The 27,148-nt window shown below is 42.5% G+C and overlaps 1 protein-coding gene across 4 annotated transcripts in view; it reads left to right on the top strand.

Moving 5' to 3' along the window:
- AMPH (amphiphysin) overlaps positions 1-27,148 on the top strand; it is a 253,068-nt gene that overhangs the window by 142,123 nt on the left and 83,797 nt on the right. For all 4 annotated transcript variants that reach the window (XM_086696998.1, XM_086696997.1, XM_086696996.1 and 1 more), the window contains exons 4-7: positions 7,860-7,954; positions 10,111-10,206; positions 19,019-19,126; positions 21,280-21,365. In XM_086696998.1, coding sequence (XP_086553124.1) covers positions 7,860-7,954; positions 10,111-10,206; positions 19,019-19,126; positions 21,280-21,365 — 385 coding nt within the window. The remainder of the gene's footprint in view (positions 1-7,859; positions 7,955-10,110; positions 10,207-19,018; positions 19,127-21,279; positions 21,366-27,148) is intronic.

The raw sequence follows: 27,148 nt of genomic DNA, 5'->3' as shown, positions 1-27,148 counted from the left end.
CATAAGATTGAGAGATTTGACCTCAAGAATATGTCAGACTTCCATACATACTTAAATAATTATTTCGACAACATATTTAGTGAAAGTGAACCAAGATATTAAGAGCTCAGGAGGTAAACTAAATGAATATCAGTTGATTAAAAGAAAAAAAAATAGGTAGAACATATGAAGAGAAAATTAGCCAGAGAAGAACTGGTCGGTGGGTAGTAAGTGTGAAAAATGCTTATCCTCATAGATGGATAATCAAAGAATATTTAAATGATATCAGAAGGAATATGCAGCCATTTTCCCTCCACATGTTCAAAGACACTGAAATAAAAAAAGAGACCATGATACGTAGCATCGGAAAAGCTGTGGGGAGCAGACCCCTCTTGTACGCTGCTGATAGGACAGCTTTCCTGGGAGGGCAGTTTGGCAAAAGCCTCTACGTGTGTCTTTTGGGGAAGGGGGTGTGTGTACCTTTTGACCTAGTGGTTCCAGTTGCAAGGATTTATTCTAACAGTTTCATTGTGGATGTGTGAAATTGATTATAAAGATAGCGGTAAGTAATGAAATGATGATATTAACAATCTTAATTAAAAATTAGTCATAATAAATTAGTGAAATTGATTTTTTTTGTAAAGTTTATGTACTTATTTGGAGAGAGAGAATGGGGGAGGGGCAGAGAGAGACGGAAAGAGAGAATCCCAAGCAGGCTCTGTGCTGTTAGCGAAGCAAGATGGGTACTTGCTGTCTCACAACCTGAGCCAAACAGATCAAGAGTTGGACACTTAACTGGCTGAGCCACCCAGGCACCCCATGAAATTTATTTTTAAAACTAAAATGTATTTAAGCTTTTATAGGGTGGGCATTTAATTTTAATTCTCATGACAGCTCTGAGGCAGGTACTTGTATTGCCTTTGGGTTACAGGTAAGAAAAGGGAGGAACAGAGAGGTTAAATAGCTTGTCCAAGGTCATGAACTAGTAACCAACAGGGCCAAGATACATTCTCTGGTCCACATGTCTCCTAAAGCATTGCTTTTTTTTTTTTAATTGAAGTATAATTAACATACAGTGTTATATTAGTTCCAGGTGTACAATATAGTGATTCAACAATTCTGTATATTTCTCAATTTTCATCATGATAAATGTACTCTATTTTTTTAATGTTTATTTTTGAGAGAGAGAGAGACAGAGTGTGAGTAAGGGAGGGGCAGAAAGAGGAGAGACAGAATCTGAACAGACTCTGGGCTCTGTGCTGACAGCTCAGAGCCCGATGCGGGGCTCGAACTCATGGACCGCAAGGTCATGACCTGAGCCGAATTCGAACGCCTAACGACTGAGCCACCCAGGTGCCCCACGATAAGTGTACTCTCAATCCCCTTCACCTATTTCCCCCATCCTCCCATCCACCTCCCCTCTGGCAACCACCAGTTTGTTCTCTATAGTTAAGAGTCTGTTTTTTGGTCTCTTTTTTTTCTTTGTTTGTTCATTTGTTTTCTTCAGTTCCACATATAAGTGAAATCATATGGTATTTGGCTTTCTCTCACTGTCTTATTTCACTTAATACCCTCTAGGTACATCCATGTTGTAGCCTTGCTTTTTTTTACCCACTGTCTTATCCAGGCTCTGGGCTATGTGACTGTTAGTAGGGCATTGGTTTCACAAATGAGAGTTCATCTTTCCAGTGGGATAATGGTAACTTACTATACTGTTACTATGGAATGAGCACTTCCGCGTGCCAGGCTGTGTGCTAAGCATGGGCATATTACCTCTTTGTAACCAGCCGACACAGCTATATGATAAATGATAGCCTTGGCTTACATTTTTAAAGTAAGGCTCCGAGAACTTTCACAGATCCATAGAGCTCATAGTTAACTGTTCAAAAAAAATTAACCCTAGGTATTTATAACAATTCGATCAGAAACTAGAAGGCACTCTAGGTATTTCTTTTACTGTTGGACACAAGCTGTCATGGATTATTTCAAGCCCAGGACTTTCTTTATGTTGGATGATTTTTTTTTTTTCATGTGGATAAATGTGTTAAATGAATGGGTGAATTCAGTCTCCTTCCCAAAGTCTATATATTTTGGTCAGTTTTGCTTCCCGAATAGGAAGATCACTGCTTTAAGCATTTAAGACGCGAAGAATTCTTTTCCTTAACGTGATCTAGGAGACTCCACTGAGTGAAGAGTCAGCTCCAGAGAGACGTTGGTGCAGCATCAAAGCACCCTTTCAGTGTTGCAGACTGTGTCCTGCTTCCACTTCTGATGGTTGCATCCCCATATGGAGGAGAGAGGACCTTACAGCAGCTTTTCCCCAGCACATTTTGTTAACAAATGATACTCTGTAAAAGAGACCTGTGTTTACATTACTTTGGTCAAGGTTGGTTGGAATGAATTTTCAAACAGGCTATTACAGAGTGTATTACTACAGGGCCCTTAATATGTTCATATTATCTCCAGAAGGTCTGTGGGGTGAGCAGCATTTTACCAGGTATTCGGCTGTGGAATGTTTTTCTCAAAGTCTTAGAATTAAAGTTCCTTGGAGCACATTTTGGGGTTTGGGAACACACAGAAAGACAAGGGGTAGGCATCAAATGGGTCATCATTTGGGTTTTCAAAGGGTTTCCATGGCCAACTCTCCTGGCTTTCACAAAAAAGAACACCGGCTAACTAATTGTACTGTAATGCAAGCAGCATTACCGAGAAGAGAGATCTGGCCCTGGGGAGTGATGGCCCCTGCGTCTGGTCTCAGGGACATTGGTGGGAACATCACCAGGTTCTCAGCTGCCTTGGGTTCCTTGTCCATAAGGTGCTCCAGTTTCTCTCAGAAACCCTCCACATCTCTCCCACGAGGACTCTGGGAAATTGGGTTACTCTTCATTTTATCACTGGTCTTTGGGTGCCATTCTTTTCTGTAGGTTGGTACTATTTTTGCGGATGTTTGGGTTTGCAAAGTAAATCTGGTGTTCTTGTTCATTTTAGCAGCGCACATCACATTGAGCCCTGTTTATGGACTCAATGCTGTTCTAGGAGTGGAGATGCAGAGATGACAAGACACAGTACCTATTTTCATGGAGCTGGCAGCAAAGACGGGAAGAAAGTTAAATAAACAAAAGGGCCAAATGTGCATAGTAATACATACTTTAACAGAAGCGCATCACAACGGGACAGACTCCTACCTGAGGGACAGGAGACCAGGTCAAGAACCTAGATGTAAATGGACCCAGGAAGGGAGTATAAGTAGTCATCAAGTGATAAGATACACTGGAGACTAAGGTTGATGTTGGAAGGACTTCCAGGTAGAAGAAACATGTACAGAGGCCAGGGAGGCAGAAAGAAGCATGGGCTCTTTAGGGAACAAATGGATCATTGAGGGGTAAGCAAGAATCTGAGAGGGATGAGACGTGGAAAGGTAGGCAGTTGTTCGTAGAGACAAGTGATTATGCATCATATCATATTGGGGCTTTATTCTCTCCGCAGGGAAGAGAGTCATTACATTATTGTAGACAAGGGAATGAATCATGTGATCAGAATAGCATTTTAGAAAAATAGTTGTTGTGGTTTTGTGGGATTCAAGCTCGAGGGGATAAAGCTGCAAGGAGACTTCTTAGAAGTCTAGTCCGGTATTTAATAATGATGATGATGATAGCTAGCATTTATTGAGCATTTCTGTGCTAGGCACTGAGGTAAGTTTTTACTAAGCCTCATTTCATAGAATTTTTACTGTGGCTTATGGCATGTATTTAAAAATAACGTACACTTTGGAAAACTGAGGTCTAGGATGGTTAGGTAATTTGCCTGAGATCACACAGAGCACGTGTGTTGGAACCAAGATTTTAACAAAGGCTGATTGATTGTGAATAATAGTTTTAATTATCATGTCATAATGCCTTCAAAATTATTTTTCATAAAGATGGCTGACGTTTGAATGTTCTCTTTGGCTAAGTACTTTGCTCAGCTGTTCCCATGGATTCTTTCATCTGCACCAAATGATCGATGATGGGTGTCCAGTCCAGTCTAGGGCAGTGAGAGGGGGCATGGAAGCAAAGGGCTTCATTTGAGAGTCAGGCCGAATTGATGTGCCTTGGTGATGCACTCACTCTGGGAGGATGAATCTGGGATGACTCCCAGTTTTGTAACTGGGACCATGGGGTGACATCCACGAGGACTGGGAAAAGGAGTAGGAACAGGTTTTGACAGGAAGTTCAGAGTTGGTTTTGGGCATGTGAAGCGTGAAGTATCAGCACATCCAGGAGGAGATGTCCAGTAGGGATTTGGAATTGGGAGTCACCGCTCTGTGGGTGGCAGTGGAGGCCAGACGCAGGGGCGATGAACACACCAGATCTTCCTCTAAATTGGAGCATGGCCCAGCTGGTGTCATCGATATTTTTAGTTGTACGTGGCTTATCGTGTGTAAGCATGACCCAGTGGTAGAGTTGACTGTCCTTGAGCTATCTCACAATCTGCCTTCCCCCTTCCACCCCCGACTCCTGCTCCTATATTTGCACTCCTTCTTAAGTCTCTGGAAGAAAGGCTTCTTCTCCTGTTTTCCTCAGAGCCAACTGCTGACTTCCTAAACAGCTCCCTTCTAAATAATAGGCCAAACTGCCAGATACAATATTTTAGATACTCCTGTGATGGTTTATAGCTGCTGCTGGTTATTGTCATAATGTAGTTTAACTGATGGTATTTTTAACTAGAACATACACCCTCAGGCTGTACAAGGAGGACTCTTGTAGCAGTGTAATCTCTGCATCCAATCTTAGAGGGTGAAAATAGATGCTCACAAATTTGGTGGCAAAGGGAAAGAGAGAGGATGTTGCAGTAAATGCCTTGGAGAAAGTCCAAAATTTTAAAGCAAGGGAAGTGGTTCCTACCCAATAGTAGAATAATAATTCTGTGTATGATATTGGGTGCCCATCTTGCACTTTTGGAGATCACTAATATTTTAAGAAAATACTGGATATAGATATTATTAAATGCCAGAGGTAGCATTTAGCATCCACTTTGCTTTGATGTCGCCAAGCTACTTTGAAGGGGACTTGGGTTTTAGCTTTTTAATTTTTCTCTTATGCTCTGTCAGCAGAGTAGGTTCTAAATCCCTAAAATCTCTGCAATTCTTCATGGCATTCCTTATGTATCCATCCAAGTACTTCCCATGGAGTGTTCTAGAAACAATTTCTATGTCAAAATGGATTCTTTCCAAATTCTCCATCACTACTTATCCACACAGCAATTAGCAGTTATTTTTGGCTGCTGGGAGACATATTTACTGCAACATTGTGCTTTTAGCCTCAGTGAGGAAGGTCTTATATAATTTTATTTTAAGCTTACATTCACAGTTTTATTTTTCACCACAAAGGTTATTTGACCTGCAACCCCATCATTTCTTTTTCTTCCCCTTGAAACTTTGAGACCCTATCTACACAGCTGTTTATAATTTCCATCAGACCTAAGACAAAGATTTAAGAGAAAACTTCAGAGAAGGCTTTTGGCATCTGAATTATAGAATGGTATCAACTAGTCACTAATTTTTGAGGGGTACACTTAAAAAAAATTTTTTTTACATTTATTCACCTTTGAGAGACAGGGAGAGAGTGCAAGCGGGGAAGGGGCAGAGAGAGAGAGGGAGACACAGAATCCAAAGCAGTCTCTAAGCTCTGAGCTGTCAGCACAGAGCCTGGCACAGGGATCAAACCCACGAACCGTGAGATCATGACCTGAGCCGAAGTCAGACGCTTAACCCGACTGAGCCACCCAGGCGCCCCGAGGGGTTCATTTCTTAGTAGAGGCTTGCTTTTACTTGGGGAGGGGCGAATGTGGACGCTGGAGATACTGTCACTCGTCAGCAGTGGCCACATGAACAAGAAGGAACATTCTCCTTGGCTTGCACTCGGAGTGTGCTAGGGGACACGTGCAGGTGTTTGCATTATTTTTTGGCTGTCTCTCCACCTACATAACTTCATGGTGTCACCTCTGGGGTTTCATCTTTTGGTCGCCAAGTTGTTTCAGCTGGTGTAGGCTGTACGGTGTGTTGTAAAGGGCATCCTTCAGTGTGCTCGGTGACGTACCTTGTGGAGACAGGGTTGTAGGCTTTCATGCTTCATGTTGCCCTGAAATCTTCAAACTTGTCACTTGCAAAGACCAAATCTGTTACCTGCAGCTTATCTGGGGAAGGCGGGTAGGGGGTGGTTCTATAACCTAGAGAGAAAACATACTGTGAAATACCATGTTGACTTTTGCACATACTCTTCAAGGATACACTTCTGTCACTTCGGACGTCTTTTATTTTGTCCTTTTCTCGTGGTTCAACCCAGAATCGGCTCCCTTAAATCCAACAAGCATGTAGTTGAGTCTAGATTGTTGCAGCTTTCAGTCTCATAGAAAACTTTCCATCATGGAGTCATTGGCATTAAGTTTATGGGATGCTTTTCATTTTTTTTTTTATAAAAATTTTTTAATGTTTATTTATTTTGGGGAGAGAGAGAGAGAGAGACAGAGCACAAGTGGGGGAGGAGCAGAGGGAGAGGGAGAGGGAGGCGCAGAATTAGAAGCAGGCTCTAGGATCCAAGCTGTCAGCACAGAGCCCAATGCGGGGCTCGAACTCACGAACTGCAAGATCATGACCTGAGCCGAAGTCGGAGGCTTAACTGACTGAGCCACCTAGGCACCCCAAGGGATGCTTTTCATTTCTAATGATTGCACTCTGACTTTCCTCTTTTCTCCTCTTAGCCAGCTATTTTTCATATCCCCTAGTGACAAAGGCCAAGACGCCAGCCAGGACAGGTCTCAGCTTCCAGCTGGTAGGGAGGGCTTGTTGCCACAGGGGACACCTACAGTCAATGAACGCACTTTGGACTGTTCTGGGCCCTGTGCTGTCTCTACACAGTCCACACTGTGCCCTCCCTGTTTGGAAGGAGGAGCAGATCGGAGAGTGGAACAGACTTGGTGATACTTTATATCTTTCCTATTATTTAACAGCCATATTTATGCAACACACCAAAGCCATGTCTAATGAACATTGTGACCCGTAGATTTAAGAACTCCAAGCTTTCTGAGTGTTCTGGTTTAAAACTGTATATGTAGCTTCTAGTAACATTAGAAAAACTTTTCTTTTTTTCTTTTGAAAATGTTTAGGCCTCTTCAACCACTTTCAGCTGGGAGGCCCTAGAATCCTGTTAATTTTGCTTCAACCTGCTTCTATAGATGGTCTTTATTTCTTATATTTAAAGCCATTTAGGATTAATTTTAATTTTGGAACTCTGTAGTTTTATGGGCCAGTTTTCTGGGTGTCCTGTGTATTTATGGTTCCGTGCCACTTCGTAAGTGACCGCACACGTGATAGAACACGTTACTCTTGTTGTTTTCAGAATAGGACACCTTGTTGATTTTTTTCAAGGCTCTGTATCAGTCATTACCATGTAAATAATGAGAAACGCATAATGTAATCGGGTCAGTAGGAGACCCTCCCGGGAAGTTGTGAATACAGTCGAAAGTAACAGTCATGCCTTCACAGTTTTTCCTTAATAGATTAGTGGGTAGTCAAGGTATTCTTCTCTTAGAAAAGTAGGGGAGGGGTACCGGGGTGGCCCAGTTGGTTGAGCATCCGACTCTTGCTTTTGGCTCAGGTCATGATCTCAGGGTTCGTGGGATCGAGCCCCACATCAGGCTGTCTGCTGACGGCACAGATCCTGCTTGGGATTCTCTCTCTCTCTCTCTCTCTCTCTCTCTCTCTCCCCCCCTCCCCTGCTCTTCCTCTCTCTCTTTCTCTCTCTCAAGATAGATAAATATTAAAAAAAATAAAAGTAGGGGAAAGAGGAATAGGCACCTCACCAATTTATATCCAACAAGAGTTGTTTTCTCTCCAACACCAGCCATGCAAGAAGCCTCCATGAAGCTCACCGAGTCGCTGCACGAAGTCTATGAGCCTGATTGGTATGGGCGGGAAGATGTGAAGATGGTGGGCGAGGTAAGAGCCAGGATCATGCACCACAGGAGGCCTGGGGGGTCTCTGCCAGGCTGCCGCCAAGTCCCACTCACTTACTCTATCCCTTGACCCCCGTCTTACCTCTTCACAGCCTTAATCGTGAAGGTGGGAGGGGAGTGCTATGTAGCCAGAAGACGCTGTTTAGTTCTGGCATCAAGAGCATGCCAAATACACGGTGATTAGTGAACTGTTATAAACCGAAATAAGAATAGTGTTTTTCTATCTACACATCTTAGCTCATTGCAGCAGAACTGGCTCATGGCATGACTCTCTGTACTGACTTCACCCCTGCAACCTTGCTTTTCCCATCCCTTCTGGAAAACAGGATCAGGAGGTGCAAAAAGCATCTATTTCACTTAAATGCCACTGGTCCACTCGCTGGTCTGCAGATCCAAAGGACTGATGCGGACAGCCTGTTAATAGCAATGTAACTTCCAGAAGCCTTTGTCCCTAGACATGTCTGAACACCCAAAATCCAATTTCTAACCGAGGGCCATCTGGCTGGCGGGAAGTGATAAAGCGGGTATTTTCTGCTTTGGGGAAGGAGAATGGGGTGGAGACCAAGAATGATCTCTATGATAGTTGATGCATTCTTTAATCTTCTCAGGCGTTAGCTTCCTCATCTGTGAAGTGAGACTAAGAATCATACCCACAAATAACACGTTTAAAGTCTGCGTGTTCGTGTCATCGACATGATGCTCGATACACGTGATTCTTACTGGTAATAGCAAGCCACCTGTCGGGAGTTCTCTCGTGTCCAAGTTCTTTGTTAAAGAACAGTGTTTGTCATACCCACCTCACGTGAGCTCATTGATGAACATTCAGGCACAGAAGGGATCCTTGTAAGGGATCCTTCCTAAGGGATGCGGCCACCCAGCTCAAGAGGTCTGACATGTGATGTGCTGTCTACGCAGCCTTTGGAAAGATGAGTTAACAGTGCAGCCCCAGGCTGCTCTGTGAAAATTCTGACATCCCCACACTGATTTCCATAATCTTGTTAAGACTGAGATAGAAGCCGAGCTTTAATTAGGAGGAAAGTTCTTATTGGCCCTGTTACTTCTTTAGAAAACTTTCAGAAAATGAATCTGGCAGAACCAGCCTCCACACACCCTCTCCAATACAATTATTAAGTAATTCCTTCTTCTCACATTTTTTCAATATAATGACGCTGTTTCAACATCTTGTTGTTAAATGCTTCACTTGTATGACCAATTTCTGGTGAATGGTGTATAATTCAAAATTCATCATGAAAGGAAGACTTCTTAAGGGAATAATAGAAATGTGCATTAATAGCTTTTCAGAGCATCGTGTTTCGTTCTATGCACGGCAGATCCCACTGTTGACATTTGTTCCGTAAGGAAATGCTGGAATTCCACCTTGGTCCTCGTAGGTCCTGCCAAGACTTTTGGAACCTTTAGTTGCAGATCCAAATACGGCCTCTTCTGATGGTGAAGGAGCTCAACGCTATGTGTTCAGGGCATCTGTTCGCCTCAGAAGATGAGCCTCTTCATGCAGAGGATTTAAATTCTTTTTTCCATTTGCGTGAAATTTGTGGATGGGGATCTGTAATAATTAGGGTGAGTATTGAAGTGTGAAAAAGAAACAAAAGCAAATAAGCCCCCAAAAGTAGCTTTCAAAAGATAGAATGTTATCTCTCTCCCCTAAAGGGCTTTGCAGGTGAGCAGCCCAGGTATGGGGACAACAGGGGCCCATCGTTGCCTTCCTCACTGCTCCCTCCAGGTTCGGTATGATTCTCTGAGCACTGGCCATCAGCTCTCACTTCTGCATCCCAGTTGGTAGAAGGAGGAAGCGTGGAAGATAAGCCTCCTTTTAGGGACACCTCCTGAAAGTTCACCCCATTGGCCAGACCTTAGTCCCATGGGCTGTGCTTAGCTGTGCCGCAGGCTGGCAAATGTAGTCTGTATCCTCGGTACCCTATATTGTAAACTGGAACTGGTAGTCAAGTTGCCTTGAAATTGTATTGTATTATTAAATAATCCACCTTTTCTTCTGGTCTCTACTATCCAGGGGAGTCCTATTTATCTAATTTTGTCATTTTTGATTTTTCAGAAGTTTGGTGAAAAGGATCCAATTAAAATCATTCAGCAGTAATCTCTTTTTTCTCTTTTTTCTTTCAGAAATGTGATGTCCTGTGGGAAGACTTCCATCAGAAACTAGTGGATGGGTCCTTGCTGACATTGGATACCTATCTGGGCCAATTTCCTGACATAAAGGTATTTTACTTTGTGTCTATAATGGGAGGAATTGAATGGTTCCATGGACTAATTGAAACACGGGCAAGGGAGGGGCGCCTCTGTGGCTCAGTCAGCTGAGCTTCTGACTTTGGCTCAGGTCATGATCTCATGGTTCGTGAGTTCGAGCCCTATGTGGAGCTTTGTGCTGACAGCTCAGAGCCTGGAGCTTGCTTTGAATTCTGTGTCTCCCTCTTTCTCTCTGCTCCACCCCCACTTGTGCACTCTTTCTCTCTCTCTCTCTCTCTCTCTCTCTCTCTCTCTCTCTCAAAAATAAATAAATGTTAAAAAAAAAATAAAATAAAATAAAGAAACACAGGTAAGGGATAAGTGGAGTTCAGAGTCCTCAAGCTGACATCAAAGACGGTAACTTTTCATTCATTTAAGCATGGACGCGTGATCCTGTTCCTATCAGTTTTGAAATGAAATGTAGCTACAGAAATGACATTTTCCCCTTTGGCAGACTGCTTCAACTTTTATTTCTCTGCAGACATCTTTTTAATACTCTAGATATAAAATTGCAAACCAGATACCAAAAATTCCAATCTTCTTTATGTTCAGACCTTTTTTATTGCATAGCGTTTGATAAGAATTTCCATTAGAATAAACAGCGGTCACAAGGAAAGGAGAAAACCTCATTGCGAACACGAGAGCAAAAAAATGTGATCTTCCCGTGTTTACTGTTCGTAACACACCTGCATATTTTTTCTCTCCTTAAAATTTTCTGCTTCCAATTGAATTGTTAAGATACAAGCATTTCAAGTGCATTAGCATCTGGATCTAAAAATACCTTGTCTAGAACATTTGTCTTATTTGACACTTGGATTCATTGAAAGGGAAATATATAAGTGAAGGATTGAACATCATAGATTTGGAATTAACTCTGGAGGTAGACATGGTTTTTAAACCTTCAGGGCTGTATATAGCAAATGGTAGCATTAATAGATTTGCCCGACCCCCACCCCCCATTGTCTTTCCTGCTCAAGTAAGAGTACCAAATAAGATAACCTTGTGCTGCCCTTCCTTTAGTGTGAAGGAAGCCATGAACCTGCATCCACCCACCTGCAGTGCCTTAATTCAGTGATTTCTTATGTGAAGGTCCACTTTTACCTGGCCTGCTTTGTAGCCATGGCCATGAAACATAGTGAAGCTTCTCGGCCAGAACAGCACACCTATCAATGATGTTAATTTCCTTGGTCCCACACAGAATACCTAACAACTAGTTGGCCAGCATCCGAAGTGTTATTTTGGGACACAGGGGCACCAGACAAGAACCTCAGGGGGATCAGACGAGGTACATTAGCCTTGGTGACAAAATGTCACAGAGAACAAATCCAAATGATGGATTCTCAGTGATGTTATCATAATATGCAAGACATTTTATTGAGCCATTGCAGGACCGTATCCTCATTAAAAGGTGTAGGTTGGCTTTTGAAAGTTTTCTGAGAAATGTAAAAATTAAACTGAAAAAATTTTAGAATTCTGTGAGGCTGCATGCACTAACCTATAGAGAATATGTCTTGGGATATCTTCAGATTATTTGGTAGACAGTCACATTTTGTCTTGGAATTTGTAACACTCGTGGAGCAAACAATCTCAGAATCCCTATCATACTTCAGGATATCATATATTACATGGTAATTTAATCTCCATAAAAATAACTTCCAAATATGTCAGGAGAAGATAAGGGAAAAGTTTGACCTCATAGTCAAAAATTTCAAAGCAGTTTGCAACTAGTCTAAATTATTCATATATTAAACATTCATAGTATGATTTAACTAAGCAAATGGGGGCTGTGACTGACCAGAGAAGAACACATTTAAAAAGTTGTTGAGTTTCAGGAACAAAAACTTGGTATCATCAAAAAAATGCGGAGGATCTCAGTAGTTATGGTACTTGCCAGTCATAGTTATTTGGAAATTGGCCATACTCTCTAGGAGCATATAATTTAAAAAAATTTTAGTGTTTATTTATTTTTGAGAGGGAGAGACAGAGCACGAGCATGGGAGGGGCAGAGAGAGAGGGAGACGCAGAATCTGAAACAGGCTCCAGGCTCTGAGCTGTCAGCACAGAGCTCGACACGGGGCTTGAGCCCACGAATTGTGAGATCATGACCTGAGCTGAGGTCGGATGCTTAACCTACTGGGCCACCCTAGGAGCATATAATTTTATAAGACAAATACACCCAGAAGTACCTGCATTGAAACATAGATTAAAGTAAAATCATTATAAAAGACATTGGCTAGTGTTTTCAGTTTGTTCCATGTCAGAAAGATGAAGAACTTAATAGAACTTTTAATTAAGCAGTTCTTTTCTTGAGGTCCATGGTTGAGGCCATGCAGAAAGATGATCCTTCAGTGACTGAACAATCTTTACATTAGAGATTTGGGAATAACATCATCTACCTGGATGTCTTGAAAATAAGTGAAATACATGCCTTGGTGTTGCCTGCATCATGCAAAGAGGCTGAAAGAATCACTCTTTCTCTGAAGTTACATTTAGAATATCATACCATACACATAGGGTTTCAACCAAGATAGATAATTATGAAACCATTTCATATGACAAAGAGTTGAGGAAATTGCATTTCAATAGGAAAGGAAACTGTCTGGAATTAGAGCGTAGACAGGGTAGCTGCTTCTCATATTTGAAAGACTGTTTTCTGTGAAGATACACTTAAGCTATTCTCTGTGTCTTTGCTCACTGAATGGAAGGTAGAAGCGGATGTAGGCTCTGTCACTTTGTCACGTTAGTGCTGAATGATTATGTAATGAATGGGTTATTGAATGAAAGGAGGCTGATGATTAAAAATACCGAGTAGAGAATTTTCAGAGCATGGAACTCAATTGACTTCCTTGACTTCCATTGAAAGCAAACAGGCCAAGTGTAGTTAAAACGTCAGGCAAATTTCCAAATATTTACTGCAGCTCACCAGCAAGGGCTATGAAGTACCATTCATGAGGGAATGATGTTTGATTTTTCCAACTGTGATTGGCAGGGCACCCAGTATTATAGTTCTTATTATGCAGCACTGACATCTGAAATCAATGCTAGAATAAGAGCCAGTTTGTCATCAATGCAGGCAGGCTTACAGCTCTGAGCAGTTATTGTAAAATGGAGTTTAGATTCTGTCTTGGCAGCCACGCAGAAGCACCTAAACATACATTTATGGCAGTGTGCCAAAGTGAATCCAAATTGGGGTTATTATCGAAATTTTTGAAAAATACAGTAAATTAAATTTTTTACTCTATAAGGTGAGCGTGCAGTGGGAAATCTGAAAAAATTTCAATTGAACCATCTAATTAAACGGTTTGCCATCAAACTAGTGAATTTATTTAATGAAATTTGCCACTGGATGGTGACATAAGAATTGTATCATGTTCTATATAAAAGCCAACGTGAATGAACTCGACCCTCACTTATGAGACTTCTTTTTTTCAATGTTTTCAAATATCAGATAGGTAAGGAAATAAGATTGATTTGTATTTCCAGCACAAAACTGAGGGGTGGCCTTTAAAACAGTCACTTCTACCTTGGTAAGCCCTGCTCTGTAGTTGACTTGTCAGTTACATAAGAAAATGAGTCATCACTTCCTGTTTTTGAGCAAAAACAAAAAAACAAAAAACAAAACACATGACCCAGTATACTCTTCCACCTTATTCTCAGGCTCAGAAGTAACTGAATTTTGGCTCTTTGAAAAATCACATTCATCTTCAAAGAATCAAGATTTGCTTCTTGGAAAATACTAAAGAAGAGTTCCCCACCCCGATCCCTACCCTATTATATCCACAAAGCAGAGCTCTATCAGAATTACGTAGAGTCTCACAAGACCATTGCTTCAAGGGCCAGTGGTCCCTTGAAGGTAATAGTTAGATGTTTGCTAAAAATAATGAGCCCTGTCACCTCATAGGCACACTGTGTCCACCAGAGTTCACTGAAGGGCATCACTGCATGCTGCCTAGACTCATTCATTGCATATCTTTAAGCCAGTGTGAGTCAGCCATTCCTTCCACTACTAACACCAGTTGGATGTGGCAGGTGTAGAGGGTAAAGGGATTGGAAGCAGCTAAATGAGAGTAACTGCCCCAACCCACCTGTCACCAATCCCGAAGGGGGTGTAGAGGAATAGCATAGAGTGGTAGTTGAATGATGGGGTCCGTCAGAGAAATCGGGGAGCAGTTAGAAGGAGGAGTAACCAAGAGTCAGGAGCAGGGTGGGGACTGGGTGAGGCAGGTGAGGGCACCAGAGTTCAAGCCAAAAGGAGGCACCTGCTCTGGGTTGCTGATTCTGCACGTTTTTGACCCAGAGAGTAAGGGCCTTCTTAGATATTGTGTCCTACAGGTCTCACGGGCATCTCCCTGCCCCTGGCACTGGTCGGGGCAGGAGTGGGGGAGGGTGGGAACTGACATCTAATTCATCTTTGCCAGAGACTTTCTGAGCAATTCTGGACACGTTAGAAGTTAATCCCGTGCGACTCAAAATCCTCTATACGTAAAGTGGGAATAATCCCTACAACACCCATACTAGATGTTGCAGAGGGTCTGTGCGTAGTGACTGTTTTGTGTGCCACAAACATAATTTTATTGTTGTTTTCTTCTTCCTTCCGTGCACAATTTAAAGTGTTTTTAAGGATCTCCTCCTGCTGTAGTTCTCAGATTGGACTAACTAGCTGTAACTGGACTGCTAGGGATCTTTTTAAAAAGGACAGGGGTGCCTGGGTGGCTCAGTTGGTTAAGCATCCGACTCTTGGTTTTGGCTCAGGTCATGATCTCACGATTCATGGGTTCAAGCCCTGCATCGGGCTCTGTGCTGATAGTGTAAGGCCTGCACGCAATTCTCTCTCTCTCTGCCCCTCCCCACCCTCTCTCTCTTTCTCTCTCTCTCTCTCTCTAAAAATCAGTAAATAAACTTAAAAAATACTTTAAAAAAGGACAGATGCCTGGGCCTTGCCTCGACTAATTAAATTTGCTTATTATTTGCTTATTAGTTATACGTCTGTAACTTTTTAGTGGTTGCTCTACAATTTATAACACGTCTTTAACTTTTCCTGTCTAACTTCAAATACTCTCACAGCACTTTCATATAGAGAATATATTTCCAGTTCTTTCCTCCCGTCCTCTGTTATTATCAGACGTTTTTCCTTTACAAATGTTATAAACCCCATGGTACATATTTTCTGTTTCCTTTTATGCTCTAGATAATCAGTTACCTTTTCAAGCAATTAAAAGTAAAAAACCAAAATCATGTATATTTACTTGAATTTTATAATTTCTGGTATGTTTTTTTGTTTTGTTTTTTTGTGGGTTTTTTTTGTTTGTTTTTTGTATAGCTCTACTTTGTATTAAAATTCCCATAACGAAAGTGAGTTCTTTCAGCTTTTGTTTGTCTGAAAAAGACTTTTTCATTTTCACTGTCGGAAGGCATTTTTACTGGGACTAGAACTCCGAGTTGGCAGATTTCTTTTTCTTTTGTTTTCTGTACTTTAAAAATGTCATTTCATTGTATTCTGGCTTCATAGTTTCTCAGGATTAGTCTGCTGTAATCTTTGCCTTGTTCTTTCTGCTTTTCTTTATCCTTGATTTTAAGCAGTTTGGCTGTCAAGTGTCTGGATGTGTACTGTTTGGTGTTTATCCTTCTTGGGGTTTTGTGAGTTTCTTGGGTCTGCCCTTTCATGTCTTTATTATTATATAAATTTCTCAGCCAATATCTCCTCAGATATTTCTTCTGACTTACCCTCTCATCTCTTTTGGAAAATCCATTGATACGGTGTTGGACCATTTAATATCAGGTCTTGTATGCTTGATTCTGTTACGTTTTCAACTCTTAGTTCTCTTTGTGTTTTAATGGGAATAATTTCTCTTGATGGATTTTCAAGTGCAATCTTCTTTCTTGGCTAAAGTACAGCAATTGGCCTATCAAAGACATTTTTCCTTTCTGGTATCATTTTTTTTTTTTTTTTTACTTCTAGCATTTCCATTTGATTTTTTTAGAAAGATATTTTCAATTATTTTTAACGTTCATTTTATTTTTGAGAGAGAGAAAGAGACAGAGTGTGAGGGGGGAGAGAGAGAGGGACACAGAATCTGAAGCAGGCTCCAGACTCTGAGCTGTCAGCACAGAGCCCAACACAGGGCTCGAACTCACGAACCGTGCCATCATGACCCGAGCTGACGTCGGATGCTTAACCCACTGAGCCACCCAAGTGCCCCTCCATTTGATTCTTATTTGACTATTAAAGTTCCCATATTTCTGTAGACATTATTCCTCTGCTTATGTCTGTTATCTTCCTTTTGCAACTCGATTCTTGTTTGGTATTTCCAACATGTCTGAGGGATCATGTCTGAGTCTGGTTCATGGATTGCTTTATTTTTTTCTCATGGATGTGTGTGTGTGTGTGTGTGTGTGTGTGTGTGTGTGTGTGTGATAATTTTAGAATGAATCCCAGGCATCATGTGTAGAATAGTAAAGACTGAAGTAACATTAATGTCTCGAAATGGGCCTATCTTTTCGTCAGGCCAGCAGCATGGGGATGCAAGTCAATCTGATGAATTGAAGTGGTTTGGGTTTGTTGGTACTGTTGATACTTTCAGTGCACAAGGGCTTTCACATTCCTCTAGACTTGGGCTGCTAATGCCTTGTTCTGCTCTCTTAACCTCTATCATGTTTTTAGACTCGGGTTGAGGTCTGGTTTTTGCCTCTCCTTTGGCCCACATGGACAGGCCCGTGGATGCGAGATCATTTTTCTGAGTGTCCTTGTTTCCATCAGATTTTGGTTCCTTGTATGCTTGTATTGCAGAAGGGGGCCCCCCATATATATTTGCTCTCCCACCAGTGGGAGGCAGCTATTGCTTGTTATTGAGCGTTGGACTTATCATGGGGGCAAGGCTGTCTTCTGGTATGCTTTCTTAGCCTGTCTGAAGCAAAGTCAGCCTCATATCTGTGGTTGTTTTTTTTTTAATTTTTTTTTCAATTTTTTAAAAATTTACATCCGAATTAGTTAGCATATAGTGCAACAATGATTTCAGGAGTAGATTCCTTAGTGCCCCTCACCCATTTAGCCCATTCCCCCTCCCACAACCCCTCCAGTAACCCTCAGTTTGTTCTCCACATTTATGAGTCTCTTCTGTTGTGTCCTTCCCTGTTTTTATATTATGTTTGTCTCCCTTCCCTCATGTTCATCTGTTTGTTTTTTTTTCCCTTTGGTTGGTTTTGAGCAGTTTCCTGCCCCTGCCCGAGTGGGAACAGACCTCTGCGTCTTAAAGGGGTCAGACTCTGGGCCCCAGAAGGTTTATGCCCCTCCCCTGAATGAGTAGGGACTTTTTCATTTACCCTTCTTTGTGGAACAGTGTTCTTTGCATGTAGCGTAGGGGACAGAGGGGTTTCTATCACCGCCCCCTCTCCCCCAAGGCCAGACTGGTTTTGCTTCTGCTCTTCACCATCAAGCAGTGGATCTCTGCCTGGGGTCTGTGAGTAGGAGGATTTCTCGCTCCCTCCTTAAGCCACTTAAAGCTTTTGCCTTGTAAGAGAAAAATGTCCATTGACACAGGCGTGGTTTGGTGCCCACGCTGTGTAACCATAGCTCATCTCATTCTCACCTGCACTGCAAGGGAGTGTCGTGTTCCCAGACTTTCTCACAGCATCCAAGGGAGGCCAAAGGAAAGAACTTACCCCTGAGTGCAATTTGCCCTCATGCCTTGGCCACCCAGATTTCCAAAGTGATACCTTACCCCACATTAGGCCTTTAACAGTTTGTTGAAATTTTAGCTGACCTCCTCATGTCCACTTGTATGGTAGCCACAGCTGTTACCTGTACCCTGGTGTGTTGGCACAAATGGTCTGTTGGCTTATCTCTTCTCGGATGGATTTTCCCTCTTCCTGAATAAAAGAATTCAGATTACTTTGTTGCCTTGTGACCTTAGGTCTCTGATACAATCAATGAGAGTTACCCTTTTATAGATGATCCACATTTTTTCTTGTCGGTGTGAGAGTGACATTTGTTGCAGTTGTCTGTATCCTAAATGGAAGTGGGAGTCTCTAGGAATCAACGTATTTTTAAAGCTCCTCGGGTGATTCTAATGAACAAAAGGATTGGGGAATACTTCTAGGAAGAAGGATTTTTTAGGAAGTAAATCCGTTTTATAGAATTGCTGTTGGTGTGAGTGTTATTTGAATTGTAAAACCAGGGGCGCTTGGGTAGCTCAGTCGGTTAAGAGTCTGACTTCGGCTCAGGTCATGATATCACGGTTTGTGGGCTCGAGCCCCACACCGGGCTCTGTGCTGACAGCTCAGAGCCTGGAGCCTGCTTCGGATTCTGTGTCTCCCTCTCTCTCTCTGCCCCTCCCCTGCTCGCGCTCTCTCTGACTCAAAAAGAAATAAACATTGAAAAAAAAAGAAGTGTAAAAACAAATGCTAACATAGTTTTCCATGATCTTCAAAGTGGAACACTTCACGATTTAGAGGAGAGGCTAAAAGACAGTATAGGTTTACTGCTCTCCTCAACCAGTTCTGGAAATTTTCTGATTTTTGACCGTACATTCTACCCTCAACTGACCAGCCTAATTACTATCAAAAGGGAAGATATTTACCTAATGGTTTTTACATAAATGGTTTTACATAAGAATTGGAGGTGTATTTTGGAGAATTTCCAGGTATCATTTGTCTGCTGAAATTCTGGCTCACTTCAATCTCTAGTCAAGATATTTGGTTACTCTGGACAAGGAAAACATTTCAACAGTCAAAAAGAGACTCTATGACCACTCCTTTTCCTTATTTGCATGTATTTCCTTGTTGGCAGAATCGCATTGCAAAACGCAGCAGGAAGCTGGTGGACTATGACAGCGCTCGCCACCATCTAGAAGCTTTGCAGAGCTCCAAGAGGAAGGATGAAAGTCGAATCTCTAAGGTAAGGATTGATCCCACCATTGACACCACTCTCTACGTTCTATGACTTCTGACAGTTTCTCTTTTTAAGATTGAATACAAGCAGATTGGGAGGAGTCAATTTGGTGGAGGAGTAGGGGGACCCTAAGCTTGCCTTGTCCCACAAACACAGCTAGATAAGTATCAGATCATTTTGAACACCTAAGAGATCGATGTGAAGGCTGAGAGAGTAAAATTAAATACAAGCATACCTCAAAGATCTTGTGGGTTCAGTTCCCGACCACTGCAATAAAGCAAATATTGCAGTAAAGCAATCAGATGCATGTTTTAGTTTCCCGGTGCAAACAAAGGTTATGTTTATGCTATACTGTAGTCTGTTAAGTGTGCAATAGCATTATGATTAAAAACACAGCGTGCGTATCTTAACTAAAAACACTTTATTGCTAAAAAATGCTAACCATTACCTGAGCTTTCAGTGAATCATAATCACTGATCCCAGATCACCATAACAGATGTAATAATAATGAAGATGCCTACATATTGCAAGAATTACCTGAATGTGACACAGAGACATGAAGTGAACAAGTGCTGTTGGAAAAATGGCACCTGTAGACTTGCTTGGTGCTGGGTTGCCACAGACCTTCAATTTGCAAAAATGTCAGTTATCTGCACATTACTGTAAGGTAAAGCGCGCACACACACACACACACACACACACAAAACAACCGAGGTATGCTTGTATTTCCTTTTTGAAGGAGATTGGAAACAGGACAGAATTTCAACTGCATCATGGTACCTACGGGCTGCTTTCCATAATTCTTAAGTAAAAAATAAGGTTCTGCATGTTACCATAGAGTACACGTGGCTGACACTGACTCCTACATTTTGATCAAAATAAACCTTGGCCCCCAACAATCCTGCAGGGTCAGTGAAAGTAACGTGTTCCCACACTTCCTTCTGTGTTTGTAGTCCGTAGTTGAAGCTAAAAGGCAGATTCAGAGAGAAAACCAAATTTGAAATGCTAAGATATAACCTGTGATTGTCAGAGAGCCCAGCTATGGGCTAGATTTGTGGAACTGATTCATTTTCTTGTAGAAAACCCACTTCCGCAGCTTTTACTCCGTATGCCCATTACTTACAGACACCAACTAACTGACACCTGGTAACTACTCGCTTTGCTCTCAGTCTTGCCTCCTCCTGTCTGCCTACACACAGCTGTCTGAATAGTCTTTCTGCCTCACATCTCTAGATCTGTTTCCCCACTGCTTGTCTTTTAATGGCTGCCATTGCCTGTAGAAAGCAAATCTAAGTTCCTTAGCAGGCGTACGAGCCCTGCACAACTTGGTGGTTGTTCATCCTACTCAACTTTCAAATTTTCTTTCCCCTCTGCTTCCTCCCTACGCATATCCTAAGCTAGAGCCCCCGTGACCCACACCTCAGTTCCCGAGTGGCCATGATAAGAGCTCTGCTTCGTGCACAACCCCATAGATGCCAGGCACCATGATCATCCACATTGTCATTTCTTAATAGTCACAATAGCTGTGAAGGAGGCATTACCATCTCCCATTTTATCAATGAGGTATCCAAGGTGAAGAAAGTGAAAACAGCCTCCCAAGTTTCCACAATTGGTAAGCTAGGATTCTGGCTACTAGGGAACGCCACCTTCGTGCATTGGAGTGTCTGTCCACCCCCTTCTTTAGCAAACATTTGCTGATTCTTCAAGAGTCCATTAGAATATCACTTTCCCTGTGGAACCTTCTCTGTTTCTATACCATCTTCCCCAATAGCATGCTCTGCAACACTATCTTGTAATGTAATTATTTTCACTTCCCGGTAGACTGGGAGCTCTTTAGGAAGCATCCGTGTGCAGTATCCAGAGCAGAGCAGTGCATGTGACAGTTAACCCGTTTTGTGGCATGAATGGATCTGCCAGATTACAAAAGCACCCATTGTAATTGAGTCAGTTTCTGTGTCTCAGTAAGACTTCGTGTTTCTTATCGGAAACGGTTTTGTGGATTATAACCAGACAAATTTCTGTCCTTCTCAAAATGTTTCTTGGATGCCATAAAGCTATTCCTATTTTATGTTCAGTGCTGTTGTCGTACATAACAGTGGCTTGTGTTTCAGTGAGACTTTTTTTTTTAGCGTAAACACGTGTCAATGTGTCCTTTCTAGGCAGAAGAGGAATTTCAGAAAGCACAGAAAGTATTTGAAGAGTTTAACGTTGACTTACAAGAGGAGTTACCATCGTTATGGTCAAGGTAAAGTTTCTGTGCAGGGTGTACGTGTCCCATTTAGAAGATCGAGAAGAGGCGATATCCCTTCTCTTATCTTTATTGTTTGTGATGCTTCAGGGCCATCGAACCTGGCAAAACGTTCTATGTATCTATATATCTGTGCTTTTCAGAATGGTAGCTGCCTGCCACACGTGGCTGGCTGTTGAACTCTTGGAATATGGCTCATATGGTGTGAGGAAGTGAATTTTTAATTTATTTTGCTTTGACTCATTTAAATTTAAATAGCCACACGAAGCTAGCAGCTGCTATATTGATGACACAGTTTTTAGACCTGGATATATTTCTCAAGTGGAGTCTCCCATCTCAGAAAGAGGCAACAGGAGAATTGCCCTTAACTTTGAAATTTACAAGGATACCCCATTAGCTCTTGGCAGAACTCCCTTGATCCCCAGAGGTCATCTGGTCTTCAGGCTTGGATGCCAAACCCTGTGCTTTCAGCTCTGACCTTTTTAACCTGAACTGCATTCCCATTTTAAGCACTAAATATTTTTCTTTTATGGTTACTCTGCAATTCTCATGGCATTAAGTGCATTTTCCATCCCTTGTCTTATATTTCCCCCTCAATGGTAGAACCAAGAAGCTGTTGGATGCAGTGGGGACTTCCGCCTCTCAATTTCCATCGGCACCTCATGTGACCATGCCATATAAACACATTTGCACTTGCTATGCAACATTGCTTTAAGACAAATCCTCTGGCCCGGTTTCCAACCAGACTGGCATCCTCAAAACCTTCCTATCTAAAAATTCTGGAAGTCCTACTTATCCTTTAAAACTGTAAGCGTTTTGAGGGTCTAGAGTGGAGTTTGTCCGTGTTTGTGTCCACTCCGTGTTTATTTTTGAAATAACTAGAGGAAATTTCGGCCAGTTCACTCTAGAATCAGCCTGTAAGGCATCCCACTTCAATGTCCAGCCATAACCCAAGGTTCAACATGTGTGAAATTAACTCCTCGCTCATCTGAATTTACTCATTCTTTCCACACCTGCATTTCTCTTTTTGGTACTGTCATTCTTGGGCTCCCCGCCTCAAAGCTTTGGCGTCATTAACTATGGGAAGCCAGAGGACCATCAAAGGAATCAATTTATCCTTTCTCTGTGGTCTTCTGGATTGGTCTCTGCCTCCGTATTCTCATTGCCACCACCCATCCCCTCATCACCCTCCTGTTGAGGCAAATATCTATTCATAACTTTCATGGAGTCATTCGTGCCTATTTAAAACCACAAATTATAGGGGCACCTGGGTGGCTCAGCCAGTTGAGTGTCTGACTCTTGATTTTGGGTCAGGTCATGATCCCAGAGTTGTGGGACTGAACCCCACGCTCAGTTCAGAGCCTGGTTGAGAGTCTTTCTCTCTCCCTTTGCCCCTCTGCCTGTCTCCCCTGCTTGTGCTTTTTCTCTCTCTCTCTCTCAAATAAATTTTAAAAAGAAGATAAAGTCACAAATCATATGAAATTATGGGTTTTTTAAGAAGTATATTTTTTCATTCTTATATTTCAAAAAATACTTGTATCCAAAATCTTTATGCACATCGTTGGCACCCATGTCTTTGTCCTCATCAAGGCTGACTCATGAAATGTCAGCCAGGAGTTCTCCCCAGCTTATCATCTTCCTCAACATCCCCAACACCAGTTGTGATTTGCATACAATTTAAACAGTTCTCCTGTTCATTTCCCCTCTAAAGGAATTTTTGTGATCTCAAATGTCATTACTTACCCAATTGCTTTTTAAACTGATCTTTATGAGAACTTAGGTACCACAACGCTCAACACTTCCAATTATGAGATAATACTCCCAGGAAAATTGCCAAAATTCCCCCAAAGGTGGGTATTATTTGCCTTAATACGTATTGGGTATGGAACAAAAATATTTCTTCTTAATGTTCTCGATAAGCATCCTAAACTAGCATTGACTGATGAGGTTTCAGGCTTATGTGTCTTGCCCAGATAGTATTTGGTCATTCAAAATAAGTAATTGTCAGAGTATCTTGTAATATGAAAGACTTTAGAGGAATTTAAACACAATGGGAATATTTGAAGGACAAGTTTTGGAGAGAAGCCATTCCCCTTATCTGCCATATACAATATAAATACTTCAGTGCTCTTTGTTTTTAAATGTTTATTCATTTTTGAGAGAGAGTGTGAGTGGGGGAGGGGCAGAGAAAGAGGGGGACTGAGGATCTGAAGCGGGCTCTGTGCTGACAGCAGCAAGCCCGATGTGGGGCTCGAACTCACGAACCGTGAGATCATGACCTGAGCTAAAGTCGGAAGTTCAACCAAGCCACCCCAGTGCCCTGCTTTAGTGCTTTTTAATCCACTGTGACTTATTTCCGCACTCAAGGGTTTTTCCTTTTTACGTCAGTCAGGTCCTGCCCTTTGATCCAATCCTAGCTTGGGCCTTTGTATATACTCTTTATATATACCATGGTTTTTGACTAGACCTACATTATTCAACCGCAGTAATTGTGTGTACTGTGTTTATACGAGAGGAGAAGAGAGCGCTCATTATTGTTGAATACTTTGTATTTTCCAGGTATCAGTTTATTCACTTTACACACATAACCTCTAATCGTCACAATTGCATATATCCCCACCTTACAAACGAGGAAGCTCGGGATCATACTGGTTAAACACTTTGCCGAAGATCGTCGCGTTTATACATCCTGAAGCTGGCACTTAAAAACACTTCTGTGGTGTTGCCTGTAAATCCTGATTGTCTGCATTTAGGACTTCTTATGTAAAATGAGACCGTACGCAGCCTTTCATAAATAAAGCTTAGTTCATAAAATTGTCTTATTATACATATGTTTTCTTCCCAGCCATATTACTCCACCTTGAAATTGCAGTTATTTGTGTCTTCCGGCCTCCCTGCTATGGTGGGTTGAGGAATGAGAGCTCCGCTATTTAAGGAAAGTGCAGAAGTCCCTGAGAAGGAATGATCACAGATGTAGGAGGAGGCCCGGGAGAGTAGTATCTTAAAAAGCCCAAGAATGGCGAGAGTTTTAAAAGTGAAGGCGTGCCAGGAGAATCATTCACAAAACGGAGGTCAAGCAGAGGAGACTAAGGGTGTATTGTCTTGGTGAGCCTCCAGACAGGCTCCAGCTGATGGCGGGGTCAGAAACCTGACTGCAGCCATTGGAGACGCCATGGTTGATGATGTAGAAGGATATCATCTCTTATTTGAGGATCTTGACTATGCTGGGCCTGAGGAATAGTGGTAGCAGATACAGGGGGAAGAGTGGGCAGGGGAAGCCTTCTAAAATTAACCGGTATCATTTTGAGGGGCTCGGTCAGTTAAGTGTCCGGTTTTGGCTCAAGTCATGATCTTGCGGTTCATGGGTTTGAGCCCTGCGTTGGGTTCCGTGCTGGAGCCTGGAGCCTGGAGCCTGCTTCCGATTCCCCCACCCTCTGTCTCTCTCTCAAAAATAAATAAGTGTTAAAAAATTAATTTGAAATAACTGGTATCATTTTGAGAAGCCGACAGTGGCAGCGGCACAGGTTGGGATGATTTAGGACTGGGGATTTCTGGAGCCAGTAGGGGACAGGGGGATAAAGACGAGGTGTTGGCACAGCGACCAGCCAGTGGTGAGAGGTATGCCACAGGGCCCGAGCTTGAGAAAGCAAGATGCCGAGCCTGAGGGGGACGACAACCTGGAAGGAAAGGGGCACTGATCTCAGACAGATTAAGAAAAAAATCAACAAGTGGAACAGAAGTGAATGAATGAAGGATCTTGTGGTCTAGGAAATTGGGTTAGGGAGCAGGCCTCTTGATTGTCTCCTATCAGTTGTGAGCCATGGATGGCAAGACCCAGGATCCGCAGCAGAATTTATTTGAATAAGCATGTGAATTACGAGTTTGTTTCTTGGTTTAAGAGTTGGATGTCGCGGTCTGCTGTGTTCGTGTTAGGATTCGGTGAAGGAGAGCGAAGGGAATCAGGAGATGTGCGCTGTGGACAGTCAGTGGGGTGGCGGCCTGGGGGTTGGTAGATGAGCCGTACAGGGCCGAATACGTGCGGCATGAATCTCAGAGGAGGGAGTGTCAGGGGCCCAGAGGAGCAGGGGCCAGCTAGGAGAAAGTTCTTCGCTCTCCCACTCCACCCCCCTGGTAAGTGACGGATGGCACGGGATGCTTCTTCCATTGCAGGGGGTTGTGGTGAGGGGGTCGCAGTGACCCCCCCCGCCCAGCCCCACCCCTGCAGATTTCCCTGAGGGAAGCGCTGAGGGGAGTGTCCTGGCCTGCACTGCTGTGACAGCTCAGCTGACAATCCTTCCCATTGTTTCCAAGAAGAAAAAACCATCTTAATAAAGAAATTAAGTGGGGCTTGAGAGCTAACCTGAAGGGGCCTGAGGATGCCTCAGAGGAGTCCTTCGGGGACATGGTAATGTCTTAGTCCCTTGTTTATGAAGAGCGTGTGGAATGCCTCGCAAACACGTAAAAGCAGTACTCTGTGGATGTCTGGTTCCCTGCTGGTGACATCAGGTTTTTACAAGCCAAGGGCAACAGTCAGCATATGCCCTTCCAGTGGAATGAGTGCCACGTTTGTTGGCTCATTCGTTCATTCATTGAATATTTACTTGCACACCTGCTCTGCCCTGGTGCCGTATCAGGTGCTAGGCCTGTAGTAGTGACCTGCCTACAGGCAGGCCCTACTTTGAAGGAGTCTCCAATTTCATAACTTGAAGAAAACCCTCATATGACGAATTACATCAAAAATGTCCACCACATTTTTTTCTAAGTTAAACACATCCTAGTTGACTTAACTTCAAAATTCTAAAATGAGCCACAAAAATATTAGAAAATCATTTGGTATCTGTTTAGTCGTGTTAAACAAGGTCTTTATTTCTTTCTGGCACCACACCACTTATTTCTCTAAATAATAATTGATATAAACAAGATACGCTATATATCAGAAAGCAAAACTAACAGGTTGAAGAACGGGAATTCTTGTTTTTTTGCTTAATGTCTCCAAGAATCACTATGTTTAATAGCAGTTAACCTTCTAAATAAAAGGGGGGGGGGAGCACTAAGAAATGAACATAAAAAATGAATAGGTTACTCGCAAAAGAAGAAATATAAACGGCTATTAAGTAAATGAAGAAAAAAGTATTAACTTTAATTGAAGGAATATAACTATAAAAGGCAGCCGGGTGCAAACTCTCGCCCATCATATTCCCGAAGGTTTTGTGCAACTTCGCACTGAACGTCAAGGAAGTAGAAGGACCCCGCCCCCGTGGGGGCAGCTTGGAAGTGCACACCAGAGCCTCTGTGGTCTGTGCCTCTCACACAGCGTTTGCACTCAAGGCACTTATTCTAAGGAAATAGTCGAGCCATGCACCGAGTTTTAATTCGTAGGTCATCGTTAGGGTTTTGTTCGTCATAGTGAAAAATCAATGAAAACAAAGCAGTCCCCGCCAATGAACTTCAGCTACACCCCCTCTCCCATCCATCTGCGCCTGCCGTCTATTTAAATCTGACCCTCCTTCGGGCCAGCCCAAGTTGATCCTCTCAAGCAGACGTTCGCAGCTGGCACAGGGCCTGTCAATTCCCCCATCTTCTCAGTTCCTGTAGCTGTTTCTGTCTGAACCTTCATTTTTGGTAGTCAATTGTGTATGGCCTCTCGTGGTAACTTTAACATTGGCATTCTGCGTCTTTCACTCACCAGCGTGGGTGAAGTGTGTGTTCATGAATCCTCCCCTCGGGGACTCCTGTAAGTGGACTGTGTGTTCCTGGAGCCCCCGGAGCCCACCCCTAGG

Source organism: Puma concolor, chromosome A2 (assembly GCF_028749965.1).
Source record: "Puma concolor isolate L17-30 chromosome A2, mPumCon1.1.hap2, whole genome shotgun sequence".
NCBI lineage: Eukaryota > Metazoa > Chordata > Mammalia > Carnivora > Felidae > Puma > Puma concolor.
This window is presented reverse-complemented; position numbering and strand designations above follow the sequence as displayed.